This window comes from Dipodomys ordii, unplaced genomic scaffold, assembly GCF_000151885.1.
Source record: "Dipodomys ordii isolate 6190 unplaced genomic scaffold, Dord_2.0 Scaffold89, whole genome shotgun sequence".
NCBI lineage: Eukaryota > Metazoa > Chordata > Mammalia > Rodentia > Heteromyidae > Dipodomys > Dipodomys ordii.
The window spans coordinates 9,259,087-9,276,166 of record NW_012267305.1 but is presented as its reverse complement, the minus strand read 5'-3'; the positions used below and the strand labels follow the sequence as shown (position 1 = coordinate 9,276,166).

Here is a 17,080-nt window from a genome sequence, read left to right as displayed (position 1 = left end):
GGAGGCTGAGATCTGAGGATCACAGTTCAAAGTCAGCCCGTGCAGGAAAGTCTGTGAGACTCTTATCTCCAGTGACCACCAGAAAACTGGAAGTGGTGCTGTGGCTCAAGTGGTAGAACACTCGCCTTGAGCTGAAGAGCACAGAGACAGTGCCGAAGCCCAGAGTTCAAGCCCCACGACCGACCAAAAAAAAAAAAAAAAAGAATTTGTCCCTCAGCATCTGTCTCCAATTGGTCAAAAGTTCAACCTATGGGGCATTAACTTCCCTAGATGTTCCAGTTGGGCTATGCTTGGACACCCAGATAGTTACATGGCATCCCATGCCTCAGCATCAACAGGGAAACTCCAAGGCAAGAGGTAAATTGTACATAGAACAGAATGTGAGCCAAGGCAATTCAAATCAACACCTGTATGAAGTTCATTGACATTTATGTAGAGCTGATCATCACAGTATTAGAAAAAGCCACAGGAGAGGCTGAAAAGAACAAAAGAGGTGCATAGGAGGTGTCAACTCCAATGACTCATTTTCAAACTTCTTATAACTGCAGAGACCTTTGAGCATTTCTATTTAAAAGCTGGACTGTGGTTGAACACATAGGGAAGGAGGAGGTGCCTTCATTCTCTTCCTGTACTGCTCTACCCACAGAAATATGTCCAAGGCAGAACCTGTTTCTCTTGACTCAGAAAGACTCAGCTAGCAAGCCTTACACCATGCTACTTCCTATTATTCAGACTGCATAAGAGAAACAAAGGAAATGCACAGGAAATAGAAAATACAAAGTAGATGGCAGGAATAAGCCAATTCTGTCTAGAATCCCAAGTAACATGAATTGGGATTAAACTAATCTATTAATGACAACTTTCCATTTGGAATTAAAATCTAATTGCATACGGTGGACAAAAGAAATACTCAAAAAATAATTACACTGAGAGGTTAAACGCAAGAGTTGTAAATGTTAACAGAAACTGCAAAGCAATCTTAATATCAGACAAAATAGAATTCAAAAGAAACAGTTTTACCTGAAAAAAAATATTTTGTATTCATATCAGAGACATTGCATAAGATAAGGAAGCATAGGTCACTAGAATGTTTAGCACTGTTAATATGTAATGTTTCCACCACTTAGCTTCCTTAAAGGATGCTATATGATGCTTATGTTTGATATATATCCACCTCAGCCAGCAAGCTTCCTTTAGTCTTATATGGACTCTCCAGGACTGCAATTTCTAGGGTTCTCCATATTTTACTTTTGGAGGTAGTTATTAACCTATCTAGCTCAGGAAGTCAAGCATCTCCTTGAATAATAAAGCAACAGAGGATATACTTCAGTAAAGAGAGCTAGTGACAACCTGAAAATATGGAATTGCTTTTATCTTTAGCCATTGGAAGAAATAAGTAAAAACTATAACTTATACATTTAAACAATGCAAAGCACATAAATAATTAGAATAAATGCACCAAGAAAGTCTGCTAGATATAGACTCCAGATTCAAATAACAATTATGTGCCTATCCTAGTGACAAGTAGACAATTAAATTAAGTGCTTAGGAATAAATAAAAGAAGGTTATACAAGAGCTGGGCAACAGTGGCTCAAGTGGCTGAGATATGGAGGATCATGGTTTGAGGCCAGCCTTGGCAGAAAAGTCTATGAGACTCCATCTCCAAAATAACCAACAAAAATCCCGGTTGGAAGCATAACTCAATAGTAGAGCACCAGATTAGCAAATATGAGGCCCTGAGTTTAAGCTTCAGTCCTAGACAAAGGGGGAAAGAGAAAGAACAGTAATAGAAGTATAAAGAGAAAAAGGAGGAGGAGAAATAAGAAGAAGCAAAGAAAAGGAATACAAGAGCTCTACACAAAAAATGAAACAGTACTGAGAAAAATTGGGAAGATTAATGGATAGGCTATGTCTATGGATTAATGAATACAATATATAAAATGTATCTCCTAAAGTCAATCAATGCAGTACTAATCAAAACCATGGAAGAACAGGATTGAGAAGGTAATTCTAGCATGTAGATATATGAAAACGCAAAAGTCCAAAGAGAGCTCAGATAAATTAGAGGATGAACAAATTTGGAGTATGTATATTTACAGGGATACATTAAGATAGTGTGGTATTGACCCAAAGTAGATAAATAGATCCAAGTAACAGAATTAGAAATCCCCAGAATATATGTACACATGCATAGAGACTTGGTTTATGGCAGAGGTACCTCTGCAATGGAGTGGAGAATGGCTTGTTTTCAGTAAGCCATGATGGACAAATTATAAATTCACATGGGGAAAGTACATGTGTATCCTTCCTCTTACCATGTTTCATAATTGAATCCAAGTGCGCTAAGGACCTAAATATATTATTTTATATTTGTTGTATATATTATGTTGACCTTGGGATAAGCAAAAATCTCTTAGATACAAAAAGCACCCACCTATATATACACAATGGAATTCTATGCCTCCATCAGAAAGAATGATATTACCCCATTTGTTAGGAAATGGAAAGACTTGGAAAAAATTATATTAAATGAAGTAAGCCAAGCCCAAAGAAACATAGGTCCCATGGTTTCCCTTATTTGCAATATGTAGTATATGTATGAGTCAAGCAGAAAAGGTAAGATAAGGTGATGTTAGGAAAATGAACCCTAAGATATGTATTTAAATGTTTTTTTCTTTCATGCATTTGTTTCTAACGCATTTATAAGATTATGTCTTTGTTGCTTGGTATGTCCCTCCCCCACAATATAACCCCTGCTTTCACTGTATTTGATGTCGGTATAATTTGTGGAGGGGAAGGGGAAAAACAAGTCGTTTAAATAGGGATACAGGTGGACCCGTTGCAACAATGAGAAGTACAAGTCGTTATGTCAAAAACGAACTTTACAACTTTGGTGGGGGGGGAGGATTGGGGGGGGGGGGGGAGGAGGCTGGGAAGGGATGGGAAGGGGAAACAAAGGAGGAGGCTACAATGCTTGATAAGAAATGTACTCATTATCTTGCCCATGTAATTGTAACCCCTCTGTATAGTATTTTCACAATAAAAAATAAATTTAAAAAACAAAACAAAACAAAAAGCACCCACCACAAACACTGTATTGATAAATTGGATCATATTAAAAACTATGAATTTCTGTTCAGCAAGACAGAGAGAAAAAGCAAGTCAGGTGGAAGGTATCTGCAATGCAGATATCCACTAACTAGAATGTTCAGACACTGCTGGTGGTGACTTAAATGTGTATTGTCACTTCAGAAAGTAGCTGAGTATATAAATGAAGCATCATCTCCTTAGTATAAATCTAGTAAAAATGTATGCTTGTATTACCTAAAGATATTTATAACCATATCCATTAAAATATTATGCATAGGAGCAAAAATTGGAAACAATACAGCAGAATTGGTGAATAAAAGTTGCAAGATAAATACAATGAAGTACTACACCGCAAGAAAAATGGACTAGTATTCTGCCAAATCATGTATCTGAAACTCCTAAAATGCCCAATGAAAGACACAAAAGAGTATATATTATTAGTTTCTGTTTGTATCAAGTTCACAAACTAGCACAATTGTTCATTGTGTTAAAGTCTGTATACTTTGAAAAGACATAGGATAGAGCAATTGCAAGGGAAGATGATGAGAGTTTTGGGGGTTTGATACTGTCCCAGCAGTGTTTAAACAAGTATTCAAAAGCAGTGGATCCTTTTCCATATTTGTGTCACATTTCAACAAACAGAAGTTTCATTGCAGCCCGGGATTTAGTGAAAGTAGACTATTTTATCATTTTGTTCTATATCAAATCAAAGTATTGCTTATTAGTATGTCTTAATGGAAATTACCTTTCTTTCCATCTTACCTCAAGGCTCCAAAGTTTCTTGCCATGAATGCTCCCAGCTTATACTTGAGCCACTCATGAGTCAATAGCTCCATGTACACTTTAGAAGGATATGTGAAATAATGCTATTGCTATTGATTTTGCTTTATTTCAGATGCAACATGTAACATTAAGAATGGCAGGTGCAAGCAGTTTTGTAAAAATGGCACTGGGAACCAGGTGATTTGTTCCTGTACTGAAGGATACAAGCTTGCAGAAAACCAGAAGTCCTGTGAACCAGCAGGTCAAAATCTAAAGTTTTAGAAAAAAACTTACATTTAGAACTTTTAACATTTTACTGACCTAATTTTATTCCGTAACTTGTAACCTACCTCCTTGTCAAGTCAAACAAAAGATTGGTAGCTTCGATTGAACAAATTAATTTTCCAAATTGCGTCATCTTAGATATAAATCCTATAACTAGCTATCTATTATATTTATAATTCAGCTGAGTGCTGGTGCCTCACGCCTATAATCCTAGCTACTTGGTAGGCTGAGATCTGAAGATCATGGATCAAAGTCAGCCAAGGCAGGAAAGACCGTGATACTTTATCTCCAATTAACTACCAAAGTGGACCTGTGATTCTGGTGGTAATAAAGCTAAGAGACAATGCTCAGGTCCTGAGTTAAAGATTCAGTAGCAGCATATATATATATATATATATATATATATATATATATATATATATATAATTGATTAAATCACACAGTAAAGTAATGTCTCTTGTAGTATCTCATAATACTATAAGATACACAAAATATTGACTAAATAATAGGTTTCACGTAAAAGGAAGTGAATTGTAAGCATGAGTCCAGACAGGCCTGGTTAATTTAAAGAAACTTCTCACTGGTCTTAAGTCCAGTTTCCATTCTTGGTGTCAGAATGGTTCTAACAGCAAACTGGTTACGTTCTGCTAGGCTGAATAGCACAATCTATACAACAGGGAGAAAACCCATGTTTTCAAGCCATATGAACTTTGCTGCCATGTTGACAGCAGGCTGGTGTATTCACAACATCTCCACAGGTCACCCTTCTCTAAAGAAAAAGCAGTGAAACTTATTCTAAGCTCACTGGTGTCTCACACCTGTAATCCTACTTACTCAGGAAGCTGAAATCTGAGGATCAGGGTTCAAAGCCAGACTTCACAGGAAGGTCTGTGAGAGTCTGATCTCCAATTAACCAGCAAAAAGCTAAAAGTAGAGCTGTGGCTCTAGGCTGCGAAAAGTTCCAGGACAGTGCCCAGACCCTGAGTTCAAGCCCTAGGACCAGCACACACACACACACACACACACACACACACACACACACACACACACACACACACAATAAGCTCAGCGGGATCAATTGTTTTTAATAACAAGAGACATTTTGGAAGTAAACTAGACAAAATTATTTTGTATTTCCAAAAGCTGTTATTAAATGGGTGCATTAAAGCATGTACCATTCCTCTGTTAGCAATATACCACAAAAAGGATATTAAAGGGAAGAGCAGAATCCAGGGGAATATATGCTACAAGTGAAATGAAGGCTCCCTCTTTATACCTGGTTCTTTCATGTACTCTGTTTTAACACTAAACCACCTTGGGAGAGATGTGTATAAGAGAATGAGTACTCACAGTATGTATTTAACTTTAATAAAGCTACCTTCCAGTGTGGACAGGTGGCAGAGTAGCTAAACCCATACAGACTTTTCTGTGTCAGAAGAGGAAAAAGACTTGTGAACTATCTTCAACTAAGATGAGTTATATTTAGGATAGCCTTAGCTTTAGTGGAATAAGCAGGCCAAATCTAAAGAAGCTTTTCGGCCTTTTCAACAATAATCGTCCCTTTTATCTAGCCATTGTTGATTGTGTATATTTGTACAAGAATATTTTGAACTAATTCCCTGCTTTCTCAATGCCATGCTGCCTTCAAGATACCCAAGTATCAGGAAGCAGGTAGTTGCTATAGAAATGTCTTCTCTAAGGAACATGGCTGGTAGTACAGTGAGAATCGAAAATGAAGAGCGAAGTGACTTTGTTTGACTATACATTTTTATTCTGGTAGTCTTTGATGTATAAGTAGATGATTTGGGGGGGAAATAAATCAATCAAGGAAAAAGGTGGGTAGGTCCTAGATTAATACAGTCATGATAGTCATAATAATAACCTAGTAACTTAATACAACCAGGTAATTGAATCACAATAATCTTTCCTCAATACAAAAGTAAACTCCAACTTGGAGTCTTAAGGGTGTTGTCATCTACAAAGCAATCTTGTTCAAGACAAGTAGCAGAAGTGTCATTTACCTAATTCTAAAGTAAAAGTTGCTGGACACTGGTGGCTCATGCCTATAATCCTAGCAACGCTGGAGGCTGAGATCTGAGGATTGTGGCTCCATGCTAGCCTGAAGCAAGGAAGAACAAGGGAAGTCTGTGACACTGTTATCTCCAATTAACCACAAAAAAGAAGCCATAAGTGGAGCTGTGGCTCAATTGGTAGAGCATCAACTTTGAGCAAGGAAGAACAAACAGCCCTGAGTGTAACACTCAGTACCACCACCAAATAGAAATAAATAGTAGTAAAAGTTACAAATCACCAGATTTTCATTCAAGAATGGCACTTCAAAGAAAAAACTTTAGAAACAAAAAAAAAACACCATCCAAAAAAAGCTCATCCAACATCTTAACCAATGAATTCTAGAACTCCCGACTCTTTCTAAAAAGATGATGAGTTACAGAGCCAAAGGTTCTTCCCGTGAAGATGTTGAAAATGATAATGTAACTAACCTTTTCATTGGATAATATAGTCATTAATTAGATTTTTTTCCTAAGCAATAGGGATTAAGCTTCATTTTCATTTGTAATACATGTTCCATTTGCCAATGACAAATATGAAAATACTATTTTTTCTATTTTTTGTAGTGCCCTTTCCATGTGGAAGAGTTTCTGTTCCATTCACTTCTCAGAAGCACACTCGTGCTGAAACAATTATTTTCAATATGGACTATGAAAATTCTACTGAAGCTGAAAGATTTTTTGATAACACCACTGAAGTTTCTGTTCCATTCACTTCTCAGAAGCACACTAGTGCTGACACAATTATTTTCAATATGGACTATGAAAATTCTACTGAAGCTGAAAGATTTTTGGATAACACCACTGAAAGCACCCAACCATTTAATGACTTCAGTCGGGTTGTCGGTGGAGCAGATGCCAAACCAGGTCAATTCCCTTGGCAGGTACTCTATACTAACACTGTGTCAAAACTGGGGCTCCATTGGCAAAAGGATAAAGCAGGTAGGAAAGGGAGGCCAAGATCCTAGAAAGACCTATAGGGGGTAAGATAAATGTTTGGGAACATTTCAGCACTAAACAATATGAGAAAGCCCACAAATGAGTGTCTGTGAAGTAAACCTCCATGATGGGATTGCTAACCCCGCATCAGCTCCAGAGAGGGCTGCAAATGGGGTCTCAGGTCCTGGGGTTCGGGGTACCATTTCAGCAACAGCCATTAGGAATGTGATTCTCACCCTTTCAGTCTATTCAAAGTGTATTCTTTACTTAATAAGCTTTCTTAGTGCTTATTTTAAAAGAAGGAGAAAAGAAAGTCTCTTGGTCCAGAAAATCTGGATTATCTTGAAGGGAATAAAGAAAAGGACTCACTGTTGAGTGCACTCAACAATCTGAGGACCATGGTGCAAAGCCAACTCGGGCAGGGAAGACCAAGAGACTATCATCTCCAACAAGCCACCAAAAAAGCCCAAGGGGAAATATGCAAGGCATGTTAGCCATCAGCAAAAATCTTAAAGGATGTACTTGGGTGTTGACTTCAAGCCCCATTAGGATTACAAAAAAGGGGAGAAGGAAAGAAAGAGGAAGGAAGGAAAGAAGGAGGGAAAGAAGGAGGGAAGGAAGGAAGGAAGGAAGGGAGGGAGGGAGGGAGGGAGGAAGGAAGGAAGGAAGGAAGGAAGGAAGGAAGGAAGGAAGGAAGGAAGGAAGGAAAGAAGGAAGGAAAGAAGGAAGGAAGGGAGGGAGGGAGGAAAGGAGGTAGGGAGGGAAGGAGAGAGGGAAGCAGGGAAGGAAGAAAGGAAGGAAGGAGGGAGGGAGGAAAGCAGGGAAGGAGGAAAGGAATAAAGGAAGGAAGGAGGGAGGGAAAGAAGAAGGGAGGGAAGGAAGGAAGGAGGGAGGGAGGGAAGGAAAAAATAAAAAGAGGGAAAGCACTCGTATGGGAAGAAGGAAGGAAGGAATTAGGGGCCCATAAAGAGCAAATGTAGTGGCCTGGTTCACTAGCAGTAGAAATGTAGCATCACACTCCACTGCAGGCATACTGCATCAGAATGACTAGGGGATGGGTCTAAAAGTGTGTTTCAACCAAGCCCTCCAGATGATTCTGATGAGCAGTATATTTTGAAAAACACTGGCCCAAAGGAAAGAAAGAATCTTACAACAGAAAGCAGCATTTAAAGCACCAAAAAATGGATTCATCCTATCTAGATATGCAGAATTACATGGGCACATGGTACAATAAGGTATCCACTAGACATGTGCCATTCATACTTAAGTATGATGAAATCAAAATCAAAATTTACTTCCTCAGTCACCTCTGCCACATATCTTGTATGTAAGAGCCACATGTGGTTGGTGGCTAGTGTATTACACAGTGCATGTATAAATGGCGGCTAGTGTATTACACAGTGCATGTATAAATAGTACAGTTCCATCACCACAGTCATTTGTATTGAGCAGCACATAAAATAGTTAATTTAAGCCTCTGTAGTGGCCACAGTGATAATTTGATAGTAATTTGAAGGTTGCTTTAACTCCGAAACCTCTACTAACATGTGAACTTCTGCCACCAGAAATTGATAGCTTTAAAGCCTTTGTGATCGATCATCAGGGTAGTAATAATTGAGCAAAGAGTAATTAAATGTTTCCAAGTTTAACCACAGGAATTTTCTGAGACAAACTATGTGTCTGTCCAGGATTCTTCACAATGCCAGCCATTTTCCCATGTAATAGATGAGAGATATTGAACACACACCCAGGAATGGAGGAGAACCACACCAATATTGTCGAGAATAGTACTAAGGGGGACAAGATTGCAAACAGGATCTAGGCATTTTCCTTCCTTTTATCTTTGTATTTTGAAAACAATATGTATTTAATCTGATCTCATGCCAGTAAAATACACTAAATGTCCCTTTATACACCCTCTACTTCCACTTAGGTACACCCTGCCAGGACTACTTTTCTTAACCACCATAATCTGTTCCTTCCCTCATCTATCCACATCTTTACTGTTCTTTACCTAATTGGCCTTTTTGCATCGTTCTTTCTTTGAACAATATCTCTCTGCTGTCATTTTTTCTAACATCTGTGGATCTAATTCCATCTCATTTTACTTGTATTCTCATGCATTTTCATATGTCCAACTTCCACAAATAGGGCGATCATAATAAAAGACCCCACTTGATGACAATTATTCTCCCCCAAGCTAGTGGGATAGACAGCAGAGCTTATAGTGGAGAAGCCATATTATCAGCCAGGAATATCACTTCCCTTTTTATTCTAGGAATTTTTAATTATAAAATGATTGCACTGTGGGCTTAGCATTGAACAATAAAGACAGTTTAATAAGAATAAAATGGGGAAGTAGTCTCAATTTGGACACATAATCTCTTTCCCACCAATTATACTGTTGTCTAAAGAGGTTTCATTGTGATATTTCCATGCATTTGATATACTTAGATTATCCCCCCATCACTCTTTATTTCTCATTACCCTTTCCATCTCCCCCCTCTTTTAATATTTTTTCCAGTCCTGGGGCTTGAACTGTGAGCCTGGGCACTGTCCTTGAGCCTCTTATGCTGCAGGCTACCACTTTAACTCTTCAGCCTCAGAACCACTTCTGGTTTTATCTGAATAGTTTATTGGAGGGAAGAGTCTCACAGACTTTTCTGTCCAAGTTGGCTTCAAACCGTGATCCTCAGATCTCAGCTTCCTGAGTAGCTAGGATTACAACATGAGCCACCTGTGCCTGGACCTTTTAACTTTTGTTAAACTGGGATTCATTATGGCATCTTCATATGTATACTATCGGATCATATTCACCTCCAGCCACTCCCTTTAAAGCAGGTGCTTGGCAATATTTTAACGATTCAGATGTTTCCTAAGAGAAATTTTAATATCTCTGGTAGACATTGGATTTTCTTTTTAAGCAAAAGACAGTATTCAATGGTGACTGCAGGTCTGTGAGGATGATATAAATAATATGCATCATTTAACTGCTTTCATTTCCTTCTCACTGTGTTCATACAGTTATTGGGCCTGTTATCTTTTCCCTATCTAGCATAGCTAAGAGCACTGGCAAGACTCACATCCACACATCTATTCACAACCTATTTCATCCAGATGAACTTAGTGACCACAGAAATACACAGCTGTAAGTTCTCCTTGTTTCCAAAGGCAAGGTTCTAAGCAACTCTGTAATACATTTGAGCAAGGCTCTGCCATACTTTCTCAACTCAGAAGTCTCCCCACATTTCTCTCCATCTGCTTAGTCAAGAAGGGTTGCTAGTTTCAAAAACATGGAGACAAATGGCGGATACAAAAGTCAAATGGCGGATTCAAAAGTCAATGTTAGACCAACATAATATAGAAAATTACAGTAAACTGAACCTCTCCCCATTGATGGAAATGCTGGCTTCACTAGACCCTAGCTAGGAATACTAGACTTTAAAAAATAATTTGGCAGTACCAGGGTTTGAATTCAGGGCCCTCCATTTGCTAGGCTAGTGCTCTATCAGTCAAGCCACACATACAGCCTAGAATCATAGTTTTGATTGTAGACCACAACCAACTGTTGTGGCCAAGGCCTCCTGAGCAAGCAGGCAAAAGCTGGGTTTTCACTTGCCATCCTATTGTCTCTGGCTCTGAGACATGAACTACTCTAGAAATGTCACCTCGAAAAGAGCACTGGAAATGTTCATGCTTCCTAAAAGCCATTCCCTTTAGCATTGATTCGTTTATCTTGCCAGTTTGTGGCAGTGGGGAATAAAGAGATCAGTCAGGTGAAGAAATCCCACAAAGCAAAACAAGAGTTCACTTCCATCTGGACTAAAGAAAAGTTTGAATGAATTGGGCATGTTTATTTCAGTCTGCTAAAGAACAGCTTTGGGTGAGCTGTCTGAGAAGAGCTGAGGCTCATGGAAGGGGATGAAGAGGAAGAGGAGGAGAAGGAAATTACTCTTTTCTTGGTGGACTTCACAGGTGAAACTTGGAGCAAGGCCCTCATTAGGAAACCTCTTTCTAACCACTGGCTCTGTTACTCGGATGGGTCGCTTTGGGAAGAATCATTGATGGAGCAAATACTTGGGGAATTGTTCACTGAAATTGCTGTTCTGTCACGGGGGGGGGGGGAAGCCACGGAGGGGACAGATTTGTGCAGGGCTAGAAAGAGTAGGAAGCTGATTCAGCTCGGAAACCTTGCATGGTCCTGCCCATTTCTTACCTTATTTTAAGGCTTTTGGCCTGCACTGGCTGGGCCGGAAGCAAAGGCCAAAGCAGGCTCGCGGGCTGGCAACTGTCGCTGCCCTGGAGCTCCCTCCATTTCTGGAACAAGTCAAAGACACCAGCCAATCAGGAGAAAGATTCCCTTCGGTTTCCTTCCCCAAGTCTAGAGGTGAGCTCAGAGCTCTTTGTGCTCCCAGAAAAAGGTAATAGGGGCACAGAAGGGACTCTTCAGGAGAAGAGAGAGCTAAGTGCACTACACAGGAACTGACAGGAGATTTTCTTAGCTATTTAGAAGAGCGAAGAATGGGAGTCTTGAATTTCCTTTGAACACTGGGGAAATCATCTTGCCTCTAGGATGAGATTGCTTTCGTCAAGGGCTTGACAAAGGGAGAGGTTTGCTGGAGCAACATAGGGTTTCACCTGTGTAAAGCTTTAATTGGGTCTTTGACGATTCTGAGCATGCTCAAACTGGCCCCAAGAAATGCTCTCACCTTTTCTGCATTTGGCTAAGATCTGTCAAGCTCTATCTGTGACGGCCTTGATCTTTTTATTTTCTGTTCTGCCATGGTCTTCAGTTCTCTATGAGTCATATTTATTCCACATTTACTAATCTGAAGATTATTCTAGTAGATTGATAAAAAAAAGAATACAATAGAAGAAATATAATTACTCCACTGTCCTTACTGTTGTATCATGAGCATTTATCAATGCTTAGCATTTTAACCCAGAGAACATATCTAGAAAAACAATCTGTCCATTCCTTATTATATCCTTGGCCTACATATTCAACATAGCTTAACATTTCCCTCCGTCTAGGCTTCCCTCAGCTTTGGCCTGAAGCGAGCCTTGAAGTTACCTGAGCCTTTGCGCTGTTTAGCTAGCTATGCAGATCCAACCCTTTCCATTAGATGAGAACGCAGCGGGGCAGACAGCATGCAAACTTACCATATGCATGAATCAGAGCTTTCATTTTGTTAGTGGGAGGAGATGTTATATGAAGGTCTTAATAATACAGAAGTCTCATCACTTGGGAACAAAAGACCACCCTCTATTATTCATAGCTCTGATGATAAAATTTCAATTAGGAGAAATTTTAAAAAAACATGATATATGTAATCTCACCCAGATCTGCAAAGCTAGCTTTCATGGAACATTGAGATTATTCTCGAAAATTGTCTAATGAACTATATTTATTTCAGTGACCACTCTATTTTGATGGTTATAGTTAACCATTAAAAACCAAGGTGAGCCATATGCTGGTGGCTCACGCCAATAATCCTAGCTAATCAGTAGGCTGAGTTCTGAAGTGCACAGTTCAAAGCCAGCCAGAGCAGGAAAGTTCGTGAGATTCTTACCTTCAATTAAGCACCAGAAAACCAGAAGTGGCACTGTACCGCAAAGTGGTTGAGCACTAGCCTTGAGCAGAAGAGGACAGGGACAGCACTTGGGCCCATTAAAGCACATCTTTGGGCATAAGAAGCTAGCTGAACTCATGGACAAATGGTTTGACAGGAAAAATGGTTGTGCAGGAGAAAGAAAACTCAGTTAAGGGGGTTAATGGGAAGCTAAGGTAGGCAGGGAAGGGGAATAAGGGAAAACTAGGCTGGGTTGAAGGTTGGAAAGAGAACAGGACAATAGTTGTTCCTCTAGGGTGGGATTGTAATGAAGATCATGAATGGAGACTGTGAATGTGTATTTTGTAGATGCATGTAGGTGGTATGATATATGTAAATGTCTGTATCAGAAAGAGGGAAAACAGTTTCCCATTAGGCTGTGACAACCATGAAAATATTAGACAGATCAGAAGTCAGATGCTCTGAGCACATGCTGTCCCCTCTTTCCCATCAGGCTCTGAAGTAATGTCTTACAAGATCTTGTCCTTGGCCAAACACACAGCTCATCCTCCAAATAGCTAATACTTAGATGGCTGTGATCCTGAAACGGCCAAGCACACATTGTAAGATCGTGCCATTTATACTCTCTTTAAATGCAAATATAGCTTAGGCCTTTTCTCTTGGCAAAAGATGTTTGCTAAAATTTCTAACACCAATCAGGGAGTGACCAAGAATGTTCTTCCAGATTAAAAGAAAAACAGACATATTTCTCAGTGATCTACTGGAAAGCAGTAGAAGCTGAGGGCAGCAGTTAGACAAATGATATCCTAGTCTCCAAGCCCAGGGGCTGTCTTGTCTAAGTATCCTCCTAAACTGAGAGCTGTCCAATACGCCCCTCCAAAACAATAGTGGTTAAAGAAGCAATAACGACATCATTGCCTGCAAATTCCACTTGCTTGAACAGATGCATAAAGCTGGAAACATGAAGGCCAACCTAGAACCATGTTGCTCAAATGTGCTTGGTGACAAAAAAAAAATCACCTAAGATCATCAGAGTCAGCCATGAGATTATAGAACCAACTGCATGCACATGCACAGGGCACTGAACTTAAGAAGAATCCCACATCAGGGGTTCAAAGTTTTGCGTTTGTATTCTGTAACCCAAGTCTGAGGATTATGTAAAAGGGACCTGGAACCTAAGGTTACTGCAGTCCTATCTTTCACTGTCTCCCAGGATAGCTTGTTCACCTTCCCTGCCCCATCCCTGATGACTTAGTGAGGCCTGCTTGTCTTCCCCAATACCTGTTCAACAACCACTTCAACCCTGTCTATGGGGCCTATTCTAACTCTTCCCATGGTGGTGTCTACCCATTCACCACTGCTGCATTTTGCAAGGATCCCAGCTGAGTTTATTGGACATGGTCCATAGACCATCCATATACTGGATGTTCAACAGCATAAATACTGAAGTCAGACAAACGATATTGTACTGTATCTTGACCACTAAGTCACCTTAGGGGATGATGTGGCATGTCTAAACCTTGGCTGGCTGAGATGTGAATAGGTAAACTACTATTATTCCATATGAATAGTGTCATTATTATCTCATCACTTATATCCAAGACATCATAATACTTGGCCCCAAATAAATATCTGAATGTTCAAAACATTAGGAACAATGTTAAATCTCGGTGGTAGACACACTGGTGTTTATTACTCTTTTGTTTATGTGAGACTTTTGTGTGGCTTTAAAACTTGAAAAAGAAACCTGCTCGATTAAGAAGGAAAGGAGGTCAGAAGTCTGTGGTTAGTAGCCCCACAAGCCACAAGTCTAGGGCATAGTTAGTGAATAGTAATTTGATTTCAAGACCAGGAGATCTTTCCAAAGAACATGCCCTAAGAACCATCTCTGCCCCACCCTTGAAGGTTTTAATTCCCTCTTTCCCTTGTTTATAAATACATAGGACTACTTGTGTCTCAAGAGCCTCAGTTCACAAAGAACCAGTGCAAAGGATTTACTGAATGTTCAGTGTGCCCTCTAGTGTTCACACTTCCTCAGCTTTTTTTTTTTCTGAAAATGTAGCTCAAGCCCTTGCTTACATTGTAAATAAAATTTTCTAAATCTACCTTGACAATGAGGTGGTAAGAGTACTCATTGTCCCCTGTGATTGTGCAATGAATATACAAATAAAAGAATGAGTTAGTCTTTTAATAATAGGGTCTATGCTCAATGCAGTACTCAAATACCTTTGTCCACATTGCCCAAAAATCAAGCACAGCTAAGTAGACCTTCTATGGCATAGGCAACTTACATTACAAGCCAAGGGGAACTGAATATGTTTAGCAAAGAGTGGAGGGAGTATGTGAATTCTGCTCCTCACTTCCTGGATGGCTAGAAGCACAGCTCTGTGGAAGTTTTAGACCTTGTTTCATGGTATTACACTTCAGAAGGGTTTTTACAAGACTCTTGGGGGTGAGAGGGGGGCTGGGGGGGTAATTCATTTTCCATTTCAAGTGAACTATGCCAAAGAGATTTCCTCATGCAGAGACAGAAGACCCAATCATAACTCTTCATCTTGAGGAGCGGCATCAGCACATTTCCTAAAATACTGTGTCCCCAAGAGGCAAGTTGTGCCACTAGAATGTGTCTCTGTGTCACACCCCAGAAAGGAATTCAAGGACTGCAAATCCCCAAAAGAAATCACTCCTCAGATTAGTCTCAGCTTCAATTCACCAGCCCCACTCCTGTCTTATGTGTTCAGTTCTTGTAGATAATTACAGAAAGGCCATTTGAGTTTGTGCTCTAGAAACACTCATTGATGTATAAAGCTGAGGACATTGTGAAGCTAAGTCTGCACCTTGGCCACCAGGTGTTATGCTTGTTCACAGAGGTAACTCCCGTAATTCTTCCTCCTTCCCAGCAATCTATGTTACAAATCTTTTCAGGACTCTTCCATTCCTGCCAGCACCTAGAAACCAACTTGTGATCTCCTCCTATAAATAACACCTGGATTTGTTTTATTTGGGATTAAATCCATTGCGCAATACAATTTTTACTTTTATTTCTGCAGGTTCTTTTGAATGGTAAAATTCCAGCATTCTGTGGAGGTTCGATCATTAATGAGAAATGGGTCGTGACTGCAGCCCACTGTATTGAACCTGGGGATAAAATTGAGGTTGTTGCAGGTAAACGAACACTTCATACTAAGGTCCAATATGTTTGTGGTTGAGTAACTGGGGCTAGAGGCAGAGAAGCCATCATTTCAAAACCTCCATCATTCCATTCTGGGAGCCCTAGAGTCCTTTTTGTGAGTCATCTTTATGGAATGTAATTATTTATTGATGCATTAACTTCCCCACAAATCATCCAAGATGCAGATCAGTAAGTTGTGCCTGTCAGTTTTTAGTAATGCCAAGTAGACTTGTGGAAAACCTGTTCATATGAAAGACTGTGACTGAAGATGACATTCATTTTCAACAGGTGAATATAACATTGATGAAAAAGAAGATACAGAGCAAAGGCGGAATGTGATTCAGGTCATTACTCACCAGAACTACAATGCAACTATTAATAAATACAGCCATGATATTGCCCTGCTAGAACTGGACAAACCCTTAACATTAAACAGCTATGTGACACCTATTTGCATTGCCAACAGAGAATACACAAACACATTCCTCAAATTTGGATCTAGCTATGTGAGTGGCTGGGGAAGGATCTTCAACAGAGGGAGACCAGCTTCCGTTCTTCAGTACCTGAGAGTCCCATTTGTTGATCGAGCCACATGCCTTCGGTCCACAACATTTACTATCGATAAAAACATGTTCTGTGCTGGCTACCATGATGGAGGTAAAGATTCATGTCAAGGAGATAGTGGAGGACCCCACATTAGTGAGGTGGAAGGAACCAGTTTCTTAACTGGAATTATTAGCTGGGGTGAAGAGTGTGCAATGAAAGGCAAATATGGAATCTACACCAAGGTATCCCGGTATGTCAACTGGATTAAGGAAAAGACAAAGCTCACTTAATGAAAAATGCATTTCCAACCTGGATGAAAAATGCATTTCCAACCTGGATTCATTCAGATGGAAAGTGCACCAGCTCTTTTCCCTATGAATCATATGTCCAACTCATATTAGCTTAAAATGCAGGCATTCTATAATCTCTCCACCTGGGAGAATTGCTAGAATTTATATGGTACTAGAGTAAGTAGATTCACAATATAATTACTACAAAAATATAATCCAAGTGAATACCTCTTTAGTCTTGCAAATAGAAACATCAATAAATATATTTTCAAATTTCCTCAAGTATTTCTTGTTAAATAATTCACAGAGTGGCATCCCAAACACTACATACAACAATACACTCAGGAGATATG

General features: G+C 39.6%; 1 protein-coding gene across 1 annotated transcript in view; it reads left to right on the top strand.

The window, feature by feature from the left end:
- F9 (coagulation factor IX) overlaps nucleotides 1–16,727 on the top strand; it is a 32,551-nt gene extending 15,824 nt beyond the window's left edge. The window contains exons 5-9 of the mRNA XM_013025962.1: nucleotides 3,987–4,115; nucleotides 6,775–6,874; nucleotides 6,950–7,091; nucleotides 15,770–15,884; nucleotides 16,180–16,727. Coding sequence (XP_012881416.1) covers nucleotides 3,987–4,115; nucleotides 6,775–6,874; nucleotides 6,950–7,091; nucleotides 15,770–15,884; nucleotides 16,180–16,727 — 1,034 coding nt within the window. The remainder of the gene's footprint in view (nucleotides 1–3,986; nucleotides 4,116–6,774; nucleotides 6,875–6,949; nucleotides 7,092–15,769; nucleotides 15,885–16,179) is intronic.
- The last annotated feature ends 353 nt before the right edge of the window (nucleotides 16,728–17,080 follow it).